Source organism: Mytilus edulis, chromosome 9 (genome assembly GCF_963676685.1).
Source record: "Mytilus edulis chromosome 9, xbMytEdul2.2, whole genome shotgun sequence".
Classification (NCBI taxonomy): domain Eukaryota; kingdom Metazoa; phylum Mollusca; class Bivalvia; order Mytilida; family Mytilidae; genus Mytilus; species Mytilus edulis.
Genome location: NC_092352.1, coordinates 83677268 through 83704078, shown reverse-complemented (window position 1 = coordinate 83704078; position 26811 = coordinate 83677268). Strand labels below are relative to the sequence as shown.

The 26811-nt window shown below is 31.9% G+C and overlaps 3 protein-coding genes across 3 annotated transcripts in view; 1 reads left to right on the top strand and 2 right to left on the bottom strand.

The window, feature by feature from the left end:
• LOC139489205 (tRNA methyltransferase 10 homolog A-like) overlaps positions 1-10031 on the top strand; it is a 66871-nt gene extending 56840 nt beyond the window's left edge. The window contains exons 4-6 of the mRNA XM_071275401.1: positions 7496-7642; positions 8708-8813; positions 9424-10031. Coding sequence (XP_071131502.1) covers positions 7496-7642; positions 8708-8813; positions 9424-9929 — 759 coding nt within the window. The 3' untranslated portion in view covers positions 9930-10031. The remainder of the gene's footprint in view (positions 1-7495; positions 7643-8707; positions 8814-9423) is intronic.
• Positions 4276-6125, bottom strand: LOC139489203 (uncharacterized). Its single transcript, XM_071275394.1, has one exon. The coding sequence runs from the start codon at positions 6097-6099 to the stop codon at positions 4396-4398; it is 1704 nt and encodes a 567-aa protein (XP_071131495.1). The 5' UTR covers positions 6100-6125; the 3' UTR covers positions 4276-4395.
• Positions 10032-12045: 2014 nt separating the features above from the next.
• The window catches only part of LOC139489199 (dynein beta chain, ciliary-like), a 55623-nt gene continuing 40857 nt past the window's right edge, over positions 12046-26811 (bottom strand). The window contains exons 37-47 of the mRNA XM_071275385.1: positions 26339-26485; positions 23907-25367; positions 22480-22650; positions 20661-20783; positions 19872-20065; positions 18430-18706; positions 17897-18124; positions 16763-17074; positions 15442-15684; positions 14104-14292; positions 12046-13414 (exon numbers count right to left, since the gene is read on the bottom strand). Of these exons, the coding sequence (XP_071131486.1) occupies positions 12797-13414; positions 14104-14292; positions 15442-15684; positions 16763-17074; positions 17897-18124; positions 18430-18706; positions 19872-20065; positions 20661-20783; positions 22480-22650; positions 23907-25367; positions 26339-26485 (3963 nt within the window). The 3' untranslated portion in view covers positions 12046-12796. The remainder of the gene's footprint in view (positions 13415-14103; positions 14293-15441; positions 15685-16762; positions 17075-17896; positions 18125-18429; positions 18707-19871; positions 20066-20660; positions 20784-22479; positions 22651-23906; positions 25368-26338; positions 26486-26811) is intronic.

Below are 26811 nucleotides of genomic sequence, written 5' to 3'. Positions count from 1 at the left end.
ATCGTAGGACATGTAGAAACGTCCCTTCCATTTGGAACAAATCTGAAATTCAATAGTGTTATGCATATGGGCCCTGACAATAAATCTTGGCCAAAGATAGCATGAAATGCATTTAAATCAAGATAGTACTGACTTGATATCAAAATAGTGCAGTGAAGTGATCATTATTTAGATCCTAGTCCTGGTCCTGGGACATAGTGGTTGTTCTTTAGATTTTCGTTGTCTACAAATAGAGTCTCCAGTTTAGATATTGTATAACTTGCAAATTTTGTTCATTTACCTAATAAATTTATTTCTTTATATTTTATGCCTTAAAGTTAGGAGGGGGATGAAATTACATGAAAATTGGGGCATGAATTTTTAGGGAAAGTAGTGAGTTCAGTTGGAAAAGGTAAAAAAAACTAGTTTGTCTAGAGCTGTGAAACTGAATTACAGACCCCTTAACATTAAATTATCTATATGTTTTGTTAGAGCCGAAAAGTTTTCTATAATTTTGATACATTTTTTCAAAAAAGTAGTACACTGTATATAAAGACAACAGTAGTATACCACTGTTCGAATTTTTAAATTGATGGAGAAAATAAACCAAATCTGGGTTACAAACTAAAACTGAAGGAAACACGTCAAATATAAGAGAACTACGACACAACAGAAACCCAACACTAAAATGTAACACACACAGAAACTAACTATAAGATAACAATGACCTTTTCCTGACTTGATACAGGACATTTAAGAAAAAAATGTTGGGTTGACCCTGCTTCCTTGCCAAACCTCCCACTTTTATGGCAATGTTAAATATAAAATTAAAATGACAGGACTACAATACAAATAAATGGGAGCACATATAGGACAGAGAAACACACAAATAAAAGCTATCAAAAAGTACCAGGTTTATAATTTAAAAATCTTATTAGAATGGACAAGGTGCAATTATTTTGATTTGAGTTTTTTGTCTTAAAGAATTAATGCAATAGGAAAACAGCTGTCATGACTGTTCTTTGGCTTCTATCCAGTCATGAGTTATGTCATTCAAATTATAGGTGATACATGACTATGTAATAATCTGATATTTAAGATACAATATGGTGTGTATTTGAAATACCGTACAATATTTTTATGCACCACCTACAATAGTAAAGGAGCTTTATGTTTCTGGTATATGTGTCCGTTCGTCAGGACATTCGTTCGTCCGTTCGTCTGACCGTTTGTTAGTCGTACCGTCCATCGGTTCGTTCTTCCGTCCATCTGTCCCGCTTCAGGTTAAAGTTTTTGGTCAAGGTAGTTTTCGATGAAGTTGAAGTCCAATCAACTTGAAACTTAGTACACCAGTTTCGTGTGATCTTTCCAAACTTAATACCAAATAAGAGTATTTACCCCAATTGCATGGTCCACTGAACACAGAAAATAATAGTGCGAGTGGGGTATCGGTACACTATGGACACATTCTTGTTATTTTTAATTTCAATAACATCATTTAAGGTGGTAACTAACACTACAGGGAGATAACTCTGTAAAGTCAGCTAAACGTTTGAATTACGTTGTGTTGTAATGGGAATATAAAGCTTCTCAATGATCAAAATAGGTGTTTGTCAAACTGCTATATAACCAGTGTAATTTTTCTGACAAAACGGTTGCTTCAAAATTTTTGAAATTTTTATATTTTTGTGAAAGGGTAAAAGTCAATACTTTGTTAAAATTAATGAAAATTAAACGAGCCAAACTAATTTTAGTGAAAGTGTTGGGTACCGCCGTAAGCGTATTGTATGAATAAAACAAATAGTTTCAACTACAAATTGACAATCACAAACAAAGGAAAATACTAGTAACCCCAACCTTATTTTTAATTTGCCTAGCAAAATAAAATTCAATAATTGATTCACATTTTAAAACTCACAAAATTGCATCTTTACCTGTAGCGATTGATTATTTTTCAAGAATTAATGGGGAAAAAATGCATTATAAAAATTAAAATGTGGATAGGAGATTTTTATCATTTTTTTTTTTTTTGTTTAGGGTGGAAGAGGGTGGATAATTTTTTTTATTGTACATTGTTTAATCAGTCATCATGATCTGATATGAAAATATGTTGCTATCAATATTAGCTTTTCATTTATTTATTTTTTCAAAAATTAATATAAAACTTGCTTGCTTTGAATATTAGATCAAGCTAAACAGTTATTACATTAATTAAAACTAATCTATTAAAATTACAATTAAATGTTTAAGAAACATTTTTTAAAACAAAATCATCATAACAATTTGTTTCGGATTATATATTTGATATTAATGAAAATACATATGTACCAGATAACAAAATAATTCACAAATATCATATGTAACTATAAAAATTGGTGTATTTTACAACCTTCTCCTTTTTCTGAAACAACATCACTATGAAACAAAAACATGAAATTTGTAAAGAGATACATGTAGTGATAACAAAAAATATATTCTGAGTTTCGAAAGCATAATTAATAACTTGTTATCATATGCTTAATATCTAATAATTATCTTGCAAACAGAAAAAAAGTGGTGCAATAACGAAAAAAGAAAAAATAAAAACCAATCAGAACAAAATCAAAAGGGGTTTCTATGAAAAGTGGCGAGACCTGATTTATTATCAAACACCTTCCAATAAAAAAGTATATGCACTAAATAGTAGCTAAACAACAAAAAAACATTGTATGTACAAATTGTTAGTATCAGTAAAAAATATTTACAAGTGACACAAAGAAAAATACAATATCCATTCATCAAACTTTTATCCTTGATAAGTATAATGTATACCTTTAAATAAACAATTCTTGGTTTACATATACCTACTAATTCCAAGAAAATTGATATCCTACAAATTATTATGAAATCACAGTATTTGGCAAAGTTGAAAAAAAAATTAAAACAAGCAATATTCTATGTTTGCAAAAACAGTTGTAAATATAACATAAAACCTAAAAATTCCATTCTAAATAAATCACATTCCTCTCATAATTTGTGCATTTCGTTACGATCTAAACCAATTGATTTCTTCTTCTTAAGTACAATACAAGAGAGTGAAGGACACCCATATTCCTTAATATTATTATTCTATTGAATAATTAAAAGGTTTAACTTCAACATCATGAATACATTCTTCAATATTCACAAGTAGTGTCAAAAAATATTCTGTATCATTTATTGTAAATTCAGAAATTATTGTGATGTTTTTATTATTGCAAAAATGCAACAGGGTTATCATCGCAATAATTAAAACTTGCGTTTGAATTTTTTTTTATATCAAACAGGATTCTTCTGAATATCTCAAAAATTAAAATCACATTTTAGTCTAAAATGAGAAAATCGCATTAATAAATGCACACAATAAATTCTGAATTTTCAGTAATCAGTTAACTTGGTTATGTTCACCACATAGTTTTCATTGTCAGACATGATGTTTCTATCAACAAAGTTCATTTTATGCCCCATCTACGATAGTAGAGCGGCATTATGTTTTCTGGTCTATGCGTCCGTTCGTCCGTCCGTCTGTCCCGCTTCAGGTTAAAGTTTTTGGTCAAGGTAGTTTTTGATGAAGTTGAAGTCCAATCAACTTGAAACTTTGTACACATGTTGCATATGATCATATGTTGCATATGATATGATCTTTCTAATTTTAAAGCCAAATTAAACTTTTGACCCCAATTTCACGGTCTACTGAACATAGAAAATGAAAGTGCAAGTTTAGGTTAAAGTTTTTGGTCAAGGTAGTTTTTGATGAAGTTGAAGTCCAATCAACTTGAAACTTAGTACACATGTTCCCTGTGATATTATCTATCTAATTTTAATGCCTGATTATATTTTTTACCCAATTTCACGGTCCATTGAACATGGAAAATGATAGTGCGAGTGGGGCATCCGTGTACTTTGGACACATTCTTGTACTTTCAAATACAAGTGAGGTTCTAAATATTCTAAGATTGAAAACCACATTTAAAATTAATAGGGAAATTTATATTTTATAGGATATGAAATAATTTGTATAGCTGAATATCTTTTTCATAAATATATTTTCCAAATTAGAAAAAAAATTGTACATTTTATTTGAATACACAGCAAGGGTCTTTTGACCACAATGTATGTTTTGTGGTTCTTGAAGATACATGTATACTTAGAAATCAATCAAAATTGAATATTGAAGTGTAATAAACTAGCATAAATACCAAAACTTCTCTTAAACCTTAAGACTTGTCATGGATTGTTGTTACTTTATCTGAAATCAAAACTTTAAAAAAATGACCTTAACAACAGTTTCATTGGAATTTCTGTTCAAGTATTCCTTTAATTTTCAGATGAACAGTTTGATTTGCCACTGAAAAATAGAATCAAATCCTTTTGGTAATTTTTATAGGTAATTTGTTATCAAAATCTTGAACACTGAATCTCATAGAGTTTTGCATTTGTTGTACTCTTACGAGGCGGTGAACATCCCAGGTATAATGTTGTTGGATTGGTGAAAATAAGGCAGTATGGATTCTCTATTCCAATGTCCTCGGTATCGTAGTAGATAAGCAGGTTACCAGAGCTGTCAAGGATGTGAAGGTGATTGTAAGCATCAATTACAATAACATTGTCTGATGGTGTAGTTGTTATTGTGGTTGGTTTAAATGGTTGATCCTTTCTTTTCATATCTTGACACCCTATGTATTCATTTAAAATATCTCTACCTTTACCTAATACCAACACTCTTCCTCTATAGTCTTCTGAAAGCATATCAACAACAAAGAAATCCCCATTACTGTTGCTGGTAATACGCCGAGGGTAAGAAAATATATTTTGTTTATGTTTATCTTGTTCATACACGGTTAGATGAATCCCCTTCTTGTCCATTACTATTACTACCCTTCTTCCTGTCACAGGGAATACTTTAACAATACTCATGGCACCTACAATAACCTTGTGATCACTGGTTATATGGGCAGCTATAATCCCTAAAGGATCCACATTGTACTTTGTATCACTGACTTTCCCAGTCTTTCCATTGATAAGTTTAAGCTTTTCTGTTCCATCTGAAAGCAGTAGATCGCTATTTTGTGTGACTGCTATATCTCGTACTTCAGTATTTATGGTTGATACTGTTGTGAGAATTTTCCCCTCTGGTTTTACTTTTTGCAAGACATCAGATGTACTATCACCTATCCACAATGACTCATCAGAACAAGCAGATATGAGATGACAATATTTCAATCCAGTTGTGAACTCCTTGTTAACTTTCATATCTATTTCGGTATTTCTTGAACTAATGTCTCCAAACAATGTTCCAACTTTTGATAGTGAAATACTTCCTGACTTAAACTTTGGCACAATTTTATGGATAACACTGACCCCATCTACATCAACATCAATGGATTGTGCTATAATGTCCGCACTGTCAAAGAAGAAAGACATGTCCATTGTTGTTAGCATTTTTTCTGCCGTCTTAAACTTATTTTCCCCCTTTTGTCGAGTTGTGATGACTTTTTTCTTCTCTTCAGAAATTGAATTTCTGATACTTTTCATATTCTGATTAACTTCTTCAATGAGTTTGAGAGCATATTTATCTACCTCTTCTTTTAAAGCTTCCCTTTGATGTTGAATATCTTGAATGGTCTTCTGACAATTGGAATTTTCCCGGACTGTTATCTGATCAAGTGTTTTCTCTCCTTCATCTAGCTTCTTCTCATTCATCTCTAATTTTCCTTTTTGATTTTTCAGTCTCTCTACTTTCGTTTCATATGCTTCTTTAATTTCTATGAAAGTATGTCCAGGATGACCCTTTGTAATGCAGATTGGACAGGCCAGTTTATCACAATTACTACAGAAAATACAACATGATTGTGATGTATGCACTTTACATTTGATGTTTGTAAAGTCTAAGTTTCGGACACCACCACTCACTCCTACCTGTTTTATATCAACAACAGTGTGGTCTTTGGCATTTTTGAACTTAGGATGAACTTTATCACAACACTTATTACACATTAACAAGTCACAGTCAAGACATTTCCATTTTAACTTTGTCTCTGATTCACAAAGGTTACAAGAAATAATATCCTGAGCTTTTATGACAGATTTTGATAACGCCATTTTGTACAGGTATTCTTCTTCCTTGGTTTCAAAGGTAAAAGTCCAGACAAAATTATTTTTTTATCTATTTTTACATGTATATAAAAATTTGAATATCAAGTATATTGAGTTACATTGTGAACAATAATAGCTGTTGTATCTTTGGTTCAAAGGTAAAAGTTCAGGAGACCAACACTTGTATTTAAATCTAAGTATAGATTTATTCAGTGATACTGTCTCAACGAATTTGATTAACTCTGTAGGTTTGAAATATACTATTTACAGATCTATTTTGAATGTTATTAGTGTATAAGAATACGAAAAAATAAATCAGAATATTATTGTTCTAATATTAAGGGCCATTTAAGGGCAGTATGACATTTGTATTCACAAAACAATATTTAAACTCATTTAAAAAAAAAAATAATTAAATTGAATATTTTTCAATGTAAATATACATGATATAGTAAAAATTGCATATATTCCTTCATCTTATATGAATCATGTATATCAATTCATATTTAGGGGCCTCGATGGCAGAGTTGTCCAAGTAGTTACTACTGTACAACTGAGGTTGTGAGTTCAAACCCCGTTCATATGGATGCACTGGACTTCAACCTTAATTGACTAGGATTGTCAGTTTTTCTATCGAAGGTCAATGGTTTTCTACGGCACTACTGCTTACTACACCCATAAAAACTGGCTTCCGCAAAATAGTTCAAAAGCAGTGCTAAAAAGTGGTGTTAAAACACAAAAATCAAATCAAATCATTTCATGTTTTGTTTAACATTATAGTCATTTAATTGCTTCAGTTGAGATATCTGAAAAGTTATGACAAATGTGGTTTATCTCTTTGAAAAATATCTCTCTTATTAAAAAAACATTGTATGTTTTGTATAGTATTGTTCTACAGTCAGGCGTAACAAAGATATGTTGACATAGTAAGCTATGAAAGACAGGGCCAATTACAAAATGGGAAACAATTCAAAAGAGACACAAATGTCTGTTTTTGGCCATTTACAGTTATTAAAATAATAGGGGGGCCTTGGTGGCCAAGTGGTCTATGTAGTTCTACTACTGTAAACACTAGCCAGTCTTTAGGTTGTAAATATTAACAATTTATAAGAAAAAATTGACAAAAAAGTTCTATTTCACTTCATATACATGTCATGATGTGTCATGTCATCAACTTAAAATCACCATTTATTTTTAACAGACCTCATGTAATAACCAGCTGTTGCACCATAACTTTCCATTATTAGATATATTTTCGTGTAAATTGACAGCAATTGAGGTAGAAGATGGTTGATTATTATCCAATTTTAATTAGATAAGATGACAGGCAGAACAGGATATATATCATCAACTTATAAGAAGGGAGATAACTCAATTTAATTTGGATTATTTTTATTTTCAGGTCAACTTTACAGAGAATGATTATCATGAAGAATTTGAAAAAGACAAAATTGTTTACTTGTCCGGTGATTCCCCTAATGTACTTAAGGATCTGTCTGATGACCATGTGTATATAATTGGAGGACTAGTGGACCATAATCAGTACAAGGTTTGAAACTGTTTCATTTCAGATTAATTTTTTTTTTTAAAGATAATTCTATAACTTTGTGGTATGATTTGAGGACTCCTTTCATTTTTGATATGTTTAATGTACATTTTATATTAATCTGTTAGTCATTCCTTTTACTGTGGATTCATCCTTATTAGTTGGATTACAGTTTTTGTTGCTTTATTGGGTACAGGTAAACTACAAAATTAAATGTTCAACAAAGAACAGATTTTCTATAGGCTTATATGCAGACTTCAGCAAAACCAAGAAATTAAATATCCACGAACATACAAGATTTCCGTAATCCACGAAAATAAATGAATTCATAGTAAAACAAATTACAAATAGTTTTCACACAAAGAGCTGAATTGAAAAATAAAATAAAAAAAGAAGTTTAATTTTGAGATATATGTTTTTATGCCCCACCTACGATAGTAGAGGGGCATTATGGTTTCTGGTCTGTGGGTCCGTTCGTTCATCCGTACGTTCGTTTGTCCCGCTTCAGGTTAAAGTTTTTGGTCAAGGGTAGTTTTTGATGAAGTTGAAGTCCAATCAACTTGAAACTTAGTACACATGTTCCCCATGATATGATCTTTCTAATTTTAATTCCAAATTAAAGTTTTGACCCCAATTTCACGGTCCACTGAACATAGAAAATGATAGTGCAAAGTTTAGGTTAAAGTTTTGGTTAAAGTTTTTTGTCAAGGTAGTTTTTGATGAAGTTGAAGTCACATCAACTTGAAACTTAGTACACATGTTCCCTATGATATGATCTTTCTAATTTTAATTCCAAATTAAAGTTTTGACCCCAATTTCACAGTCCACTGAACATGGAAAGTGATAGTGCGAGTGGGGCATCCGTGTACTATGAACACAAATTCTTGTTTGACTTGTTTTAAATTGTAACAATATACATAAAATTCTTTAAGAAAAAGAGAAAATACAATTATTTTTTTATTGTATTAATAATTTTAGTGTGTTATTATATTTATGAAGCCATTTTGATCATGTGCTATACTAGTAAAAGAGAAATTGATTGTATTATCATATTTTATGTTATTTCAGGGCATGTGTCATCAGCTTGCAGTAGAACAAGGAATGTCACATGCACAATTACCTATCGGACAGTATATTGAGATGAAGTCCCGTAAAGTACTCACAGTTAATCATGGTAATGAAGGTTTTATTGTTGTTTATTCTTGGGGGTACAACTTTTTAAGGGAGATAATACTTACAGATTAACATGGTGCTTTATTGTGAAATTAACGCATCAAGCCAAATGTACCACAAACAAATGTTTTAAGCAGATAATATCTTCTTGTTTCCAAATTGTTTGGTGATTGATTGATAACCAGGTGTTTAAAGCTTCTTTTTGCAGACATGACTGCATCATATCTGGTTTAAACAGCTGGAGTACCAGACAGAACAATGACCTTTTGCAGGAATACAGTTTACAATCACTGTCAATTAAGATTACAGTAAAACAAACTTTACCATTAGCTTGTTTTGTGGAATCTACATATGTTTGATCAAAGCTTTAAAAAACAACCAAGGTTTGCTGGGAATTGTTTTAAGAATTCTTGTGAACTAATACATTAATTGAATAATATGCTGTGTAAATTGTCAAATGAAGAGAAATAACTCCATTGTTTTATCCAAAATAACAAACAGTTCCGACTTTTGACCAGTGCAAACTTAAAAGTGGTATTATTTGTGACACTCATGATCATGCTTTTGATATTCATTGTGCTTCATTAATTAATCTATATATTTTATTTCAGTTTTTGAAATTCTGTTGAAATATTCAGAGACAAAAGACTGGAAGGAATCGTTCTTTTCTGTGATCCCTCAAAGGAAAGTGGTCAATAATACAGACAAGGAAGAGGCTAACCCTGGTAAACAGGAAACAGATGAGGATAAAGCTCTTTCAAATGAAAATGGCAGCGACAGTATCCCAACAACAGATGATAGTAGTTCTAAAGAAGCAGGAGACAAATGTAGTAATATACTTGAAAAAGATAACAAGAAAACTGGTTGTGACAATAGTGCAATGAATGATACAAGCTGTAGAATGATATCTGATATAAAACAGGACTTTGAACTCATGAAAGTAAATAGTGATAAAGACATTTCAACTTGCTCCAAGGACAGCCAGTTTAGATGCAATTCCATAAAAAGCAGACATTTTGAAAATGGTTCTCAAGGAATAGAGAAGGAAGATTTGAACACTTTAAATTGTGATATTGAAGAAAATAAGCAAACAACTTTAGATTATTCAAATTCTTAAAAAATAATAAGTTTTAAATATTTGATTATATATGTATGTGATTTTAAATGATTCAAGGGAACACATGGGAATATGATATAATTTTTAATTAAAAAATGAATTAATGAATATTCTCAATAGTTTGTTTTTAACCGGATTTTTGTGACAAAAATGTCGGTTATTGATTTGGGGATGTACGGCGGGCGGGCGGGCGGCAATCAAATGTTGTCCGTGCATTAACTCATGAACCGTTCAACCAAAGCTTTTAAAATTTTAATATGTTGTTACTAATGACAAAATGGAGGTCAAGTTCAATAATGACGATTTTGACTTCTACGGTTCAGGAGGTTTGGTTCTTGAAAGATTGAAAAATGGAGTTTCCAGTCGTGTTCGTGCATTTACGCATGAACTGTTCTACCAAAGCTTCCCAAATTTTAATATGTTGTTACTAATGACAAAATGGAGGTCAAGTTCAATAATGACGATTTTGACTTTTACCGTTCAGGAGTTATGGTTCTTGAAAGATTGAAAAATGGTGTTTCCAGTCGTGTCCGTGCATTTTCTCATAAACCATTCAACCAAAGCTTTTGAAATTTTTATATGTTGTTACTGATGACAAAATAGAGTTCAAGTTAAATAATGACGATTTTGACTTTTACCGTTCAGGAGTTATGGTTCTTGAAAGATCGTAAAATGGTGTTTCTATTCACGTTATTGCATTTACTAATGAACCATTCAATCTAAGCTTTTCAAATTTTAATATGTTGATACTGACTACAAAATGGAGGTCAAATTTGATATTGACGATTTTCACTTCCAGCATTCATCAGTTATGGTTCTTGTGATATTGCCAGGACACAAATAAATGTTAATAAATCCGGTTTGCTGTCGTTGTGACAGCTTCTTGTTTACTATATTCAAAAGGCTACACATTTATTTTATGTATTTAAGGGTACATCAATTTGTAAATAAACCACGCTGAACAAATGCATGTTTGAATATATTGTTCCATAACACCAATGGTCATGTTTGAGTTACATTCAAAATTTATTGATGGTTCTGATTGATTGGTTGCCTCTAGTAAGGCTAAGTTGTGGTCTGTTGTTTACCTGGCCTAATTACAAATTTGATTTAATGTGAACCCATGCAACTCATAATCTCCTCTATTGAACTGCACTTGACGACAATATAGAAATAAGATGTGGTATGATTGCCAATGCGACAACTCTCCACAAGAGTTCAAATAACACAGAAATTAAAAACTATAGGTCACTGTATGGTCATCAACAATGAGCAAAGCCAATAATGCATGAACAGCTATAAAAGGTCATGATCTTGTCCTGAATATGAATATTAATTTGCTGTTAGACATTAAGCAGCTATCCATCACCATCTGTTCACTTGATCTTGACACATAATGCATTATTATTTCTGAATGCCACATACTTCATCAAACTGCAGTTTAAATTCTTATATACCATATTACTCCTGAATAGCAACATTTAACTGTTCCTGGATAGAAAACTTATTTTTCATATTTAATGCAAAATGTTATATTTATAAGGTTGACCCTTGAAATAATTTGTATAATCAGTGCCAACAAGGGTAAATCTTTAATTAAAAAAGATGCTTATTTATGTTAGAAGAGTATATGTTTCTGTAGCAGGAAAACTCCCCTCTTCATCAAACGTTATTACTTCAAATTCATTAAAGGTTTCTCATTACAAAATGGTGGTTAAGTTCAGATTTGATAATTTTGTAATATGCTGTTCAAGAGTTATTGCCCTTGATTACTTTAACAATGACAAAGATATGACAATTGCAATTTTATGATAATAATTCATAGTGACCATTGGATGAATCTTCCATTACTGTCGTATTATGACTCTCTATTATCAATACATTTCTGACTTCTTTGGTATAAATGTAGAATTCTTTGAAACTATTTATATTCATGCACCCAATTGTCATTCTTTAAACATAGCTTGGTTTTCCAATGTGTAAGTATGAAGTAAGAGATTAGAAGTTACAAAACTTTAGAAAGTTTCTTTAAGTTTATGTAAGTGTCAACTTTGAATGTTTTAAATGTGTTTTCTGACAAACAGATATATTTTTCCAGAGAAAATAATAAATAAAGTTTTATTGTATTAATTTTTAATAGACCTAGAATATAAATAAACATAACATATCTATGATAAGTTACAGAAAACATATACAAAATTGATAACTAAAAATATATATATATGTAAATTATAGATAACAAAATAAGTTGGACGGAATGTACAGGTATAAAACTTTACCAGAACTGTTTTTGTAAAATTATATATAAATATAAAGCTTTCAAAGCTTTTATACACATAAAGAGTAAACACAAAACTTAACATATGCATAAAAATAATTCACCAATTAGTGTTTCTAGACATGTATAGGGTCAACAATAAAAGTTTTCACATTTTAATGTTTATTAAATCCTTTAGTGTTAATTGAAAAATAAATAGGTTTTAAATTAACAAAGTTCTATATTTTAATTGACTACAAAAAGCCAGTACTTTTATCCTTTCTCAAATGATAAAAAATAAATGTTAGAAAAAATAGTCTTAAACAATTTAATGTTAACATTCTACCAACAAAATAACTAACATCCTATTTATTTCATATTTGTAACGTAATATGCCAATATAACTATCGCCAAAAAACCCAGCTTTAGGTAACTGATATTGTCATTCAAAAAATTGGTAAAAATCTATTTCACCAATATAAATACCGGTATGTCTGAATGGAGTTCAATGCTCTGACTGGAATGTTCATAAGTACAGTTTGTAATGTCAAATGTGTAAGTCATTTAGAACAAAAATATTCATTGAATAAATAAATGCAGTCCTGATTTCTTAAACTTGGAGCAGAAGGGCCACTCCACCAAGGATCCATTTACTGGCCTTCTCCTTGGACTTGAGGTTAAAGGTCCAGACAAATGTTGGTCCTCTTGTCTTGGTCTTATACACTGGACACTCATAAATATTCCTGGTGTCCATGCGGTCAACAGGAATAGCCTTGATGAAAATAACAGGCATAGCTGGAGCAAGGTCTTTAAGACGGGCCTCAGAAATTAAACTGGTCTGCATATCCCAGCGGGCACCTTCCATGAAGAGACCGTGGACATAAGCTCCTTCCCTAGGAGGTCCAGCCATATCTTCTCTGGTCTTTTTAGTGACGTCACATTGTAGCGCCATACGATCCAGTGGCCACTCGTTCTTTCTAGCCATCTGCTGCATAATAGCAGTTAAGAATGACTGTGGATTGAAGAAGCCACCAAGCCAGACAGCTGCAGGGAGTTGGAAATCTGAAACCCATGTTTCAAGTTCTTTAATTCTAATCAGTAAGTCAGCATACCATGCTGCTAGACCATACAGAGACGGGTATGCTTTCTTGGACCAACCCTCTGGAACCACATCCAAGAACAAGGAATTTCCTAAGCTCTCCATATCAGCCGTGATGGTCAACTCTCCCTGGAAAATGATGAAATAAATCATTGAAGAGTTTATATAATCCAAATAAATTATTAAAGAGTTTTTATTAAGGTTATATATATCAGGTTTCTAAAGTATTTCTCAGATGTGCAAAAACAAATGCCTTTAGTTTTATCAGATCTTCAAGGATGAAACCAACTTATATATCAGTGTGGTAAATATCTTTTTTTATTTAACTTCTTTTTTTTAGCTTGTAGATGTACAGTAATTCAGCTATTCTTATTCACCTCAATTTTCCCATCGTAAATGTTCTGGTTATGTGTAGCAACAATTCAGCCCCACCTGTATATGGACTATTCACCAATTGTTAAGACTCTGGACAATTTAGAGCTTGACACCTATTCATTATTTGACCTCTACAATTTCATTTGTTAATTTGTGTCATTGGGTCTCTTTTATTTATACTTCCTACATGACAACTGGCTGTTCTACAATTCTGCATTCTTTACTTTTTTTAGCCATTTCTCTCTATATTTTTTAATATTTTTGGCCCATGTTTCTCTATTCTTTACATCAATTTAACATCCCATTATTTCTTGTTTTTTTGGGTCTATTTTTTTCTATTCTTAAATTGTTTGGACCATTTTTTCTGTAATATTAGCCCATTATTCTCTAATCTGTTAACCCCAACCAGGTCCTTGAACATATGAGATAATAAAATTAGGTACCTTTAATCCAAGGTCCAGTTCTTTAAGTGTACGTCTAATTTCTGAGGTCAATCCATTCATTCTCTCAGTCTCCTGGAAAGCTACAACAACATATGGCGTCCTCTCTTCCAGAGGAACTTTAGCCATCACCTCTACCATGTTAAACTCATCAGGTAGTTTCTCAACGATCTCATCTAAAATACTCTTGATCTAAAAAGTAAATTGAAAATACATTATAAAATTGATATTTCCAGTTGTGTATTACAAAAAATGTATACGATTTTGATATTGTAATATGGTGTGGCCATGTTCCTATTTTCATTTATATAGTAGTTAACTTTTTAGGGTTGTTTGATGATTTACACAATGATCTCCCTTTATTCATACAAAGACAGATTTTTATCAGAACGTATTATTTAGAATTATATCTACCACAGTAATTTGTGCATTCCTCATGGATTTTTTTTTAAATAGGTGTATCTTCCTTCTGAAAATTCAGTTGTACATGGTTCAAGGGCAAACTATTTCAATTTATTTTAAATAAATCCTCCCCTCACACCATTTTAAGTTAGAGAAGGAATAATTTTAACAAATTGCAGACAACATGCAAAAGTTGACCAATTACATGTGATCCTAACTGTACCTGATTTGATTGTCACTTACAAGTAGTAGAAGTATACTGTTGACTAATTACATGTGATCCTAACTGTACCTGATTTGATTGTCACTTACAAGTAGTAGAAGTATACTGCTTACTATGGATTCATTTATATTCTTTGGTTGCAATGTTGTGAATGGAGAAAGATTTAATTTTTAATAGATACTTGTTTTTGGAGTCTTGACAAATAGTGCATACATGCCTAAATGAAATTTGTACTTTATCAAACACTTAAATTTGATATTTAAGGAATGACTGTAATACTGTTTCTGTCTATGAAGAAATAACATAAAAAATTTGGTGCACACCGAATAATATTTGTAGCCGGTTATTTAACAGTGTACACCACATTTTTTATGTAATTTCGAATAGACAGAAACAATATTACAGTCATTTCTTATAATTTAATTCTAAATTTCATTTTAAATTGTAGAAAACAATGAAAAAACGTTGTTGACGTCACGGTCACATGACTACATTATGTCTATGGGCAGATAACAAAATAATGTCAGCCAATCAGAAGACGTTTTACATCCAAAATTAAATTATTCAGGTCTATCCACAATATTTACAAGTATAAATACCCCACAAATTATAATAAATCCACAGGAAAGTCTAGATCAATGTCTATTATCTAAAAGGAGTGTGATGAAGGGTTTAATACTAGACCAGCTTTACATATAGCTTAGATATATACTAACCTTTTCTTCCCTACTAACTCCAGTACCAGCAGAAGCTCCAGCATCTCTAGGCTGCATCTCAAATACAGTTCTGAACAGGTTCTCAGATGTTGTGGTCAAGAACTCAATCTCAGCATTAGGATGGAGACCATATAAATATGGACTTTCTTGTGGTAGGCATTCATCAATGAAAGCGTGGTAACCCTTGTAGTCAGAGTTTGGTGGAATGGGGAATCCTGGAGCAAGGTATAATTCACCATCAAGCTAGAAGAGAGAATTTATAATTAGTTTGTATGTAAAACAGTTAAACCTGTAAAACTGAACCAAGCATCAAACAGGAACCTGTCTAAAATGAACTAGTTTCAATATGTACAATGAAAATTGTGCAGTAAAAATTTAACCTGTGTAATCTGAAAATATCTTTAGCCCCTCAGGGGGTTCATTTTAGACAGTTCAAACTTCATTAGTTAAAATTTTCAAAGATATCATGTTATGTTAAAAATATAGTTCTTTCCACACACACATTGGATTTAGCCAAGGAACAATCAATCCGTTTTTACTTTTTCTGATGCTTTTATGTTGTGTGTACTTTCTGACAAATCTGATAACTCTGTTTAAGGTGGTACCTAACACTACAGGGAGATAACTCTGTAAAGTCAGCTAAACGTTTTAATTACATTGTGTTGTAAAAGGATTATTAAGCTTCTCAATGATCAAAATTGGTGTTTGTCAAATTGCTATATAACCAGTGTAATTTTTCTGACAAAACGGTTGGTTCAAAATTTTTTATATTTTAATATTTTTGTTAAAGGGTCAAAGTAAATACTTTGGCAATATTTTATGAAAATTAAACGAGCCAAATTAATTTTAGTGAAAGTGTTGGGTACCACCTTAACAAACCTACTTCTTCTCTACCAGATGTCATGCACACTTTTTTCTTCCATTTTCAGACATATGATGTTATAAGATGTGTAGTGATGTTTTTGGTGGTCTGATTTTAAAATTGTACAGTATAATTGTAATCTACTAGTATTGGGAAACATGAAAAAAACTAGCCTTTATTACTGTGACTTATTAAAATCCCTTTTTGACCCTTATATTCAGTGCCTTTACACATATTAAACATATTTTCATGCATTTAGTCAATTTAACGTTCATCCTGAGCTTTAAAAAAAAAGATGAAAGTGTACAAGAACTGCAATAAACCTGTAACCTGAAGCAAGGTTTTCAAAAAGACAATATTTAGTTTAATATATGTAACTATTGTTTAAAAGCTTTCAATAGAATGACTTTTAAACAACCAGTATCAGGAACACATAAAAGTTTTATGCTATAATCTTACCATATCAGGATGCATGTAGACTTCTAGGTAAGTCTTACACAGACGTCTGTCCCAATCATCTGTAATATGTCCACCATACATAATCTCTCCAAACAGGTACCTCAAATCTTCCCATGGAACCTTGGTGTTAGCCTCTAAGTAATTGTATAAGACCATAGCACTGATGGTCAAGTCTCCAGTATTGTATGGGTAGACTCTGTTCCAGCCCTGGGGTCCAAACTTACGTCTCTCACAGACAACGGCATGGAAGTAACATAATGAGAACAAGATGCTCTTGAACTCACTCTCTCGGGCACACATTTCCAAAGTGTCCTAGAAAAAAAGGAAAAGTTTTATTTTAACTTGGAAAAGTTTAATATTGTTAATTTTAAGGTATTTGTGCATTTTTTACAAATTGTCCATTTTAAAATTAAGAGTAGGATATTGGCTTGAACATTCATTAAGCTAAGGGCATGCATTTCAGCTTCTCATTAGAAAATGTTTGCCCATAATCTATTCAATAAATATTTCCCTGCAAAATCTACTTAATTCATGTTTATTTTTTTTTAAAGATTTGACAGTGAAATTTTTCTTCACAAAGTATAGAAAACTTTTGTTTCTGTCCAAATTTTTTAAATGCTAATAGTTATATGTCAAAAACAAGAGAATGGAAATGCATGTTTCATTAAATTCATCATTATAGGCTCAAGAACATAACAAATAAAATTGTGAACCAATTTGTTGAATAGGGATTAAGATACATGTAACATGCTAGTAACAATGGGGTGGGGGAAGAAAGGGGTCTCATCCCAAAATTCCTGAAAAAATAAATGCCAAATCCTTAATTCCAGTGAAAATAATTTGTCTCTTTTTTCAGGTTTGACTTAGCTTAGGTTCAAACAATAGATGATGTGCACTTGAGGAGATCATTCTAATACTCTGGTGGTTCTCTTGCTTAGGTTTAAACAATAGATGATGTGCACTTGAGGAGATCATTCTAATACTCTGGTGGTTCTCTTGCAGTTTAAATAGAAGAAATAATATGTACAAGATTTTTTAAAATTTCTATTTAAAACCTTCTTTAAAGAATAAGGCACAATTGGTCTTTAGTTTTGATTACGCAGACAATTGTTCTGTTCTGGAATGAAAAATTACCTGGTTAAAGTTGTCCAAAGCTTTATGAAGATTAGCAAACATGCCAGTTGGTGGTTCGTTGGTGATTTTAATGGCAGCCTCTAGGATACCTTGTGGCATGATATGATATTCAACAGAAGCTGCTGGCTCAGCACTTATAAACACACGATAATCTGCATGGCTTTCTTCGCTGTAGGTTTCAAGTTTCTTCTCTAGTGTAGATAGCCAATTTTGCACTAAATGGACATTCTGAAATATATGATAAAACACATTAAAAAAATTCATAAGTTTCAGTGAGTGGAGAAATTATGAATGAACACTGTCAGATTGTTATTGCATAATTATACTGTAGATTTTGTGAGAAAAGCAATAAACGCAAAACACATTATTATTTTATTCTAGACAATTTTAACAAAACCTTCTATTTTTCTTTTATTCAAAGAAGGCAGTGTTTTATTGGGTTCTTTTGTATTTAGATTTCACAAATATTGTCAAATTTAGAAAATAATATTTTACAGAATAAACACTAAATTTCTCAATATGAGCATGCATACCTGTAAAATGACCCAGTGTCCATCTTTGGCTGCAATATCTAAAGCCTGTTCAGCAACAACTTCTTGACCTTGTCCTAATGAAATGTTATGGAAGTTCTTGTTGTCGTCTGTAAATCCGATCTTTTTACCATGCATTTCCACATCCTTCAGTGGATTGACACCAGGAGACAAGATAAAGAATATTGGTGAGGATGGACCAGATTCTTCAAATGATTTGGCAAAGTCCACACTTCTGCCTTCAGTATATTTTACACCAAGCTTTTCTGTTACAAAGTCACTAAAAAATAATGATAATGTTTTTTAAGAATAAAAAAACCCTGTTGGAGTGGTGAAGGGGTGATTTACATGAACTTGTTAGCAATTTTTATTTCACATGTTTTTGGCTTATAGCTCATTCACTGTGTTGCATGTAAATTAATAATATTAACTCATCTCGAAAATGCACATACCCCTTTTACGATCCTCACTGTTGTCCATAAGGTTTCAAACTATCATTTCTTGTTGTTTGTTTTTTTTGAAATACAGACAAAATCTTAACTCTATAACTTTTGGCTGAACATATTTTTAAGGATTGGCTATTCATAAGCATAACATTAGCTTTTTTCAGATTTTTATTTTGTATTTTGATGCATAAGTATTTTTTAGTCCCCTACCGACAAAGTCAAAGGGGACTTTAGGTTTGCACTTTGTCTGTCTGTCCATCCGTCAGTCCGGCAACTCAGTTTTCCACACTTTTTTTCTTCGTTCTTGAAGATATTGATTTGATATTTGGTATATAGTTTTATCATGACAAGTTATAGATCAAATTCGAATTTTATTCAGGTCTGTTGATTTTGTGCAGAGTTATGGTCCTTGGACTTGATAAAATTCACTCATATATTCAGTTTTCCACACTGTTTTTAGTCATGCTTGAAGATATTGACTTGATATTTTCCTTTTAGATTGCACCATGACAAGTTATAGAACAAGTTAGCATTTTGTTCCAGTATAATGATTTTTTACCCGGTAGGGGACTATGTATTGCTATGCATTACTCTCAGAATGCTTGTTATATCATATTTTCAATATTTAATGACATATACAAGTTAAAATTAGGTCCCGTGCTTTGTTGCGATCTGAAACGGAAATATTCCACATCAATTTCTGGAATAATTTTTAATTAGTATCACTGTTTCATTTTGACATTGGAAATGTACAGGAAAATGCATGAACAAGAAAGACGTCTTTAAACAGAAGGAATATGTCTTTGTCTGACAGCAGAAAACTATCAATGAGTTAATATCTGGTCAGTATATTTAATATTTATCAAAAGCTTTAAATAAGGTAACTTTACTGAAAAATTGTTTATCATAGAATTAAAATAAATTTGATCATTTGTATTAATTGAGTTAACACAGGAATGGTTTCTAGTGTAAACTCAACAGGTTTCCTTGCATACTTACGTGACAGCATAAGTCATTCTGTCAGGTCTCAGAGCTCTCATCATACAAAGTTTCTGCAGGGAAGACTTGTTTTTCCATTCTTGTGGGAATTTTTCCTTTTCTGGTGCCTCACTTTCTACAAACTTTTTCCATCTCTTTGCAGATCCTTCAATGTCACGATCCAAATTACGGAACTCCTCCATGTTAGCCATTGCCTGAAATAAAATCAAAATTTTAACCCTTTAAAGTACAGGTATTTGAAATTTTTGGACACGTTTTTGATCTCGAATCATACACATATTATATCAAATGACTACTTAAATTTTGTTACTTGAACAGAACCAATAAGTAGAGATTTAAAAATTGTTTTTTGTTTTGCATTACACACAAAGAGTTCATTGTTCCAAAACATTAAATCAATCCCAAAATGCTGAGTCCAGTGGACTAAAATAGTGTGCTATGATAACCCGTAAAATATTAGAGTTCATGTTCACAAGGTAACAATTCCTACAAAGACTAGGCTACTTAGGTTCATTATTCCAACTAAGAGTTTAAGGTTATCAGTCTCTTTCTCACAATGTTGCAGGCTGAGTGAAAAAAAATAGAGGGATTTAGATGGGGGCCTGGGAACCTCTTATGAAGCTTCAAAAATGATAAATGCATAGGCTTTTTACAAGTATCACTCCAAACATTGGGTTGTGAAAGTGCCCTCAACTTTTTGAAAATCCTTGGTCTGTACCTGTCCATAATTGGTTCAATCTTGTTGGGGATAAAAAAAAAATCCCACTAAAATATCAATGATTTACAAACCTTAATTCCTCCCCAGCTGCTATTATTCAAGAAATCTACAGGACTGGTAACATTCTGTACGATAGGGAATCGTAGAAGGAAATCCAGTTCTGCTGGGTTTATGTCTTTAGACATCAACAAAATCTGAAAGATAAAATCATCAATTTAAATTCACTATGGGTATACATTTCAGTTATGCAAACAGCTTTTCAACCCCTCAGGGGTCATGTCATTGCATTATTTTACCCATCAGTAATAGATTTCTTAATTATTTTTTTTAACAAAATGCTACAATTGATTCTAACAGTCAACTAAAAATTCTTGTATTCCAGGATGGTAGTTCATGCAAATAACATGTGTTATGCATGGTTATATCAATCTAAATAAATACAAACATTTCTTTCACTTAATCTTCTCTATCTTTAAACAAGTTTCTGAGCTCACTTTTTTTTTTAAGTTTGACTCTTTTTTTTTCTTTTTTTTCTTATAAATCCTGTGTTTAAACGTAAATCCTAAGGCATAGAGCCAAGTCTGACGGTCCATACATCTCTTATGTAACATGTTTTTATCAAATAACCCTCATTAGATATGCTCAAGACTAAAATTACTCAGAAACCAAATTTGTAAAACAAGGACACTATATTAATGTGATATAATTACATAGAAGAACATAGAAGTTAACATCATATCTTATAAACAATTACGGACTTTGAAGTCAGAATAATTTAACATGTTCTTATTATTATGACAAGAGGCTGTCACAACGACAGCGAACCGGATTTATTAATATTTATTTGTGTCCTGGCAATATCACAAGAACCATTACTGATGAATGGTGAAAGTGAAAATCGTCAATATCAAATTTTACCTCCATTTTGTCATCAGTATCAACATTAAAATTTGAAAAGCTTAGATTGAATGGTTCATGAGTAAATGCAACAACGTGAATGGAAACACCATTTTACAATCTTTCAAGAACCATAACTCCTGAACGGCAAAATCGTCATTATTGAACTTGACCTTTATTTTGTCATCAGTAACAACATATAAAAATTTCAAAAGCTTTGGTTGAATGGTTAATGCACGGACACGACTGGAAACACCATTTTTCAATCTTTCAAGAACCATTACTCCTGAACAGTAAAAGTCAAAATCGTCATTATTAAACTTGACCTCTATTTTGTCATCAGTAACAACATATTAAAATTTGGGAAGCTTTGGTAGAACAGTTCATGCGTAAATGCACGGACACGACTGGAAACTCCATTTTTCAATCTTTCAAGAACCATAACTCCTGAACGGTAAAAGTCAAAATCGTCATTATTGAACTTGACCTCCATTTTGTCATCAGTAACAACATATTAAAATTTGGGAAGCTTTGGTAGAACAGTTCATGCGTAAATGCACAGACACAACTGGAAACTCCATTTTTCAATCTTTCAAGAACCATAACTCCTGAACGGTAAGAGTAAAAATCGCCATTATTGAACTTGACCTTCATTTAGTTGTCAGTAACAACATATTAAAATTTTAAAAGCTTTGGTTGAACGGTTCATGAGTTAATGCACAAACCACATTTGATTGCCGCCCGCCCGACCGACCGCCCGCCCACCGTACATCCCCAAATCAATAACCGACATTTTTGTCACAAAAAACCGGTTAAAAATTGCAACAGAATAGATTTAGCAACAGTATAAACTCTGATAGCATTATTTGTATGTATAATTTAATGAAATCCAATTAATTAATCTCACATTTTTGTCCATAGTTCGCAATTATCAAAGCACATAATGATATCTGAATAAACTAAACATTAATGTAATTATTGAACTATGTTTACCTGGAATGTCATCTGTGCTGTGAATATAATCTTGTCTCTTGTAAACAGACCTCTAGCGGTATACATGAACACAGAATATGTTATACAGTCAATCAAGTTGTCCACCCTTATTTTCAGTTCTTCTGAGGCTTCAGCTCTGTCTATAGCTTTCTCAAATACAATACTGAAGGCCTGAAAAAGAAAAAGAGTTTTAAAAAATTCGGAATTGGTTTCAAAACCACATATAAATGTTCCAGACCATATGAGTATTTGGACCATATGCGTACGGTCTGGACCGTACGCATACTTTTTCAAAATATGCATACGGTCAGACTACACATACGGTCAGACTAATTTTAAGAAGTTGGTCAAGTTTATTACATACAAATGTATATTACTGATCAACATAACTGGAATCTCAAATTAATATAAAAAGTTCAATTAATTGAAATAAAAACTTAATATTTAAGCTATTCAAAGAGTCACATTAATTTAATCTGTTAATCTCCCGTAATATGTCAGTAATACATGAAATTGAATTATGCTCACTGAAAATGAAGTTACCGGAATTAAACATAATGTGAGAAAAAAAGCCTTGGGCGAGAGTGCCAAAATAGGATTCAGATAGACATTAAATAAATATTTCATTTCAATTGAATGAATGCTCTCTTATTCAATTCATTCAATTAATTGTAATAATATAAATTTGTAAAACTCTATAAAATATTTCAATCTAAAATTAATCCATATGGTAATATGTATGGACCAGCACTACTAGACCATACCAGTATACATATATAGTCCTGCCCATACGCGTACGGTTCAAATACTCATATCGTCTGGAACATAAACATTGCTTATTCTCATTGCCAGTATGATTGAGGTCTTATTGATTCTGTTATAAATTGAAGTGGAAGTATCAGTAAATGATCTTTAGTTTTTTTCAACTTTATGTTTGAAGGAGGACTTAAAGCAAACTCAGGTATCAAAATTCCTCTACAATAATGCAAAATAACAGTAACGTAGCATTATTGTTAGTTACTGTCAGTCACAACTTTTTCTAATTGTTTTTTTGTGATTTTGACTTATTTTAACACTCATGAAATGTTCTAGAAGCATTTTAAACTTCTAATTTACATGAAAGTTCCGCAAACAAACACACACGATTTGAAATTACTGGAGTTTCATTAGACGTTTTTAAAAAGTAACTGTTTTTTTTTCTGTATTCACATAGCGAAAAAGGAGGTGCAGACAATGTACTAGTGGATAATTTTAAGGCTGATTAGGATATCTCTTTCTATACTTTGTCCTGAATATGCATGAAATAATTGCAACTTGACTATAGCAAACAATACTCAATCAATCTGCACAAATGCACAAACTAAGATTTACTTTTTAGCAATACCTTTAAAATATGATTGGAAACGAGCCTTTTGACAACAACTTACCTTGAGTGAGAACTGGTACATTGGATGTATTTTGTTCAAGTCGTTCAATATGAAGTACAATAATGATGCCCTAGCTGCAGCAGGTCGGTAATTCTCTCTTGCCAAGTTAATGTCTATTTCTGTTTTCTTAGCTTGTTCAGCTTTCACTTCAATTTCTGCTGCAGTTCTTTTCGTATGTTCCAGATTTTCAACAAGAGCATAATCACCCAGGAAGTTGCCTTCAGCGGCAGACAAACGAGCTAAAAGAGAATCTTCAAGTTCTTTCAGCGTGATCTTAAACTGATTCTGTTGTCTGGTCAAATCTCCTTTAAGTTTTTCTAAATCGGGTCTTTCCTTGCTGACAACAGCTGCCAACAACTGGTCTTCCAGTCCATCTCTTGTGACGGTAAAGTTAATGAGAGTTGTCTGAGCTTGCATTTCTGGTTGGTAATGAGGGTTTGCCAATTTAGTCTGTAAGATTAACTTAAATTCTGGATGGTAATCTACTTCTTTGTCTCCGATCCTTATAGCACGACCTTTCTTGATAGTGTTACGACCAATCAAAGGATCTAACACAGGATCCATGGTTTCTCCAATGTTTTCAATAAGAACAACGTCCCCATTAGACACAGCCTTTTCAATGGCATCAAGATAACCCTTCTGGCCAAGACGAACGATTTTAAGATCGTTTCCATGTCTGGTTTTGATCCATTTAATACCTTGTAACTGAGGATCTATCATCAGAGGCCATCTTTCACAGTTGGTCAAAATGGTGGCATTTTCAGATGACATTCTGTCACTTGGGAGATTTTCATTGTTCCAAGAAGCTATCTGTGCATCATCAGTTAGTAAAAAGAGTGGATCTAAACCTTCAGTAACGGGAATTGGGAACTTGAGTCCTTTCAGGAATGGAACCCAATGTCCGTCCATAAGATCTAAACGGTACTGTTTTGTGAAGCATCCCACATATGATACAAATGCCGTAGTAAGTAATACATCACCAGGAAGAGTTTTCTCTTGTTCTTTGAAGTTACCGATTGACTCAGCCCAACGAACATTCTCTGATGCTAACCCTCCAACTAATCTATTGGCCAGCTCAATAGTTTTGGCAGTCATATCTGCTTCTTGTTGGCATTTGATTTTTTCATTGGTAGCTTTTTCAAATTCTGCTGTCAATTTGGCCAAATCTGCTTCCAGCTGAGCCAATTTTGCTCTAATTTGACGTAATTTCTCAGTTGCAGCTTGTAACTCAGCATTAGCTTGTGCTAAGGCAATACGTTTTGGTTCAACAGTACAGTAAACTTCAAAGTAGGACATGATATTTATGACCCATGAACAAAGACCTGAAGCAGCGAAGGACTTTCCTCTGACAAAATCTGGATTGAATTCTGGGTCAGCGAGATAAGGTTGGACTGCCTTCTGACAGTTCTCATGGATGTTGTCTTTGTCATAGTTCACTAGATTGTCCAGGAAAAGATCGATCTGAAATACAAAAATTATCGATCATCAATCTGTTAAACCATGAATCATTAATAAATGACGGATAATCTACTTTATCAATAATACATTTCCTTAAAAACTGTTAAAAACAAATGCAAAAAAATTTTGAATTTCATTTGAATAAAAAATGAAAACACTTTATGAATTGCATGCGTGTGAAGTGTTTTTTCTGGATTTACCTTCATCAGGATTGGTCAAAGCTGAATATTTGTAGCCAAAGATGTAACAAAATAACTTGAAGAACTATATGACCAAAAAAATATTACATAGGTTCTTTTACACTATTATCATGATTGGTTAATGAATTCAAAGCACAGTTAGGTGGAAGAGACGGTATTAAAATATTGTTGACTGTACTTTTTAATATTATTCATGACTGTTCTTTAACTTTCATTGTTACGTGAAATGACTTTTCTCTAGTTTTCATTGTTTATGACTGTTCAAGGTTTTAACATTTATCATGACTTCTAAAGTTTAATTTTTTCATGACTGTTCTGAAGTTTACATTGTTTATGACTGTTCTCCCGTTTACATTGTTCATGACTGTTCTCTAAGTTAACATTGTTCATGACTGTTCTCCAAGTTAACATTGTTCATGACTGTTCTTAAGTTTTCAATTTTCATGACTGTTTTCAAAGATTACAATGTCAAGACTGTTCTCAACTTTACATTGTTCATGACTTCTCAACTTTACATTGTTCATGACTGTTCTCAACTTTACATTGTTCATGACTGTTCTCAAGTTTACATGATTTATGACAGTTTTCAATTTTACATTATTATGACTGTTCTAAAGTTTACATTGTTACTGATTTTACTACAACATTCACAACTGTATTCTAATCTTCCTCCTACTTCATATCTGTTCTATTACTTATTCTTATCACATCTATAAATGTTCTACAACACTATCTGTAATTTTACCTCTACCTCATTCAAGACAATACTCTTACCTTGTTCATTACTGAACTCTTGGCAGCTTTCCAACTTTTATCTTTGGGTACTTTTCCTCCTGGTGCAAGTAAACACATAACAGCACCTAATGTGTTGATGACAGCTGGTGGAGGAGAACCAAAAGATTTCAATTCTGTTAAATTTGTCTAAAAAAAGAAAAATCTAGCTATAAATTACATCAATTTGACAATGCATTAGCTGTTTTACCATGCTCAGTAGTTTCCTTGCAATTTTTAGGTACTGTCTTTTTATTGAGAAATTTATTTTCAAAATTTATATGTTTATATGTAATATGTTATATATTTCTTGAAAAGTACAATTAAGATTAAGTTGTTCATATCATTCATTTCTTCAAAAAGAAAGAGGAACAATTGTCTCCATTACAGCCCCTCAAACTTTTCTCCAAGAGAGGTGTTAACCTAATTCTGAACATTTTCAATGCATTAGTACAATTTGAAAGCAATTACTTTTT

Coding starts and splice junctions, on each gene's coding strand:
- LOC139489203 (XM_071275394.1), bottom strand. CDS start 6,099: ATGGCGTTATCAAAATCTGTCATAAAAGCTCAGGATATTATTTCTTGT.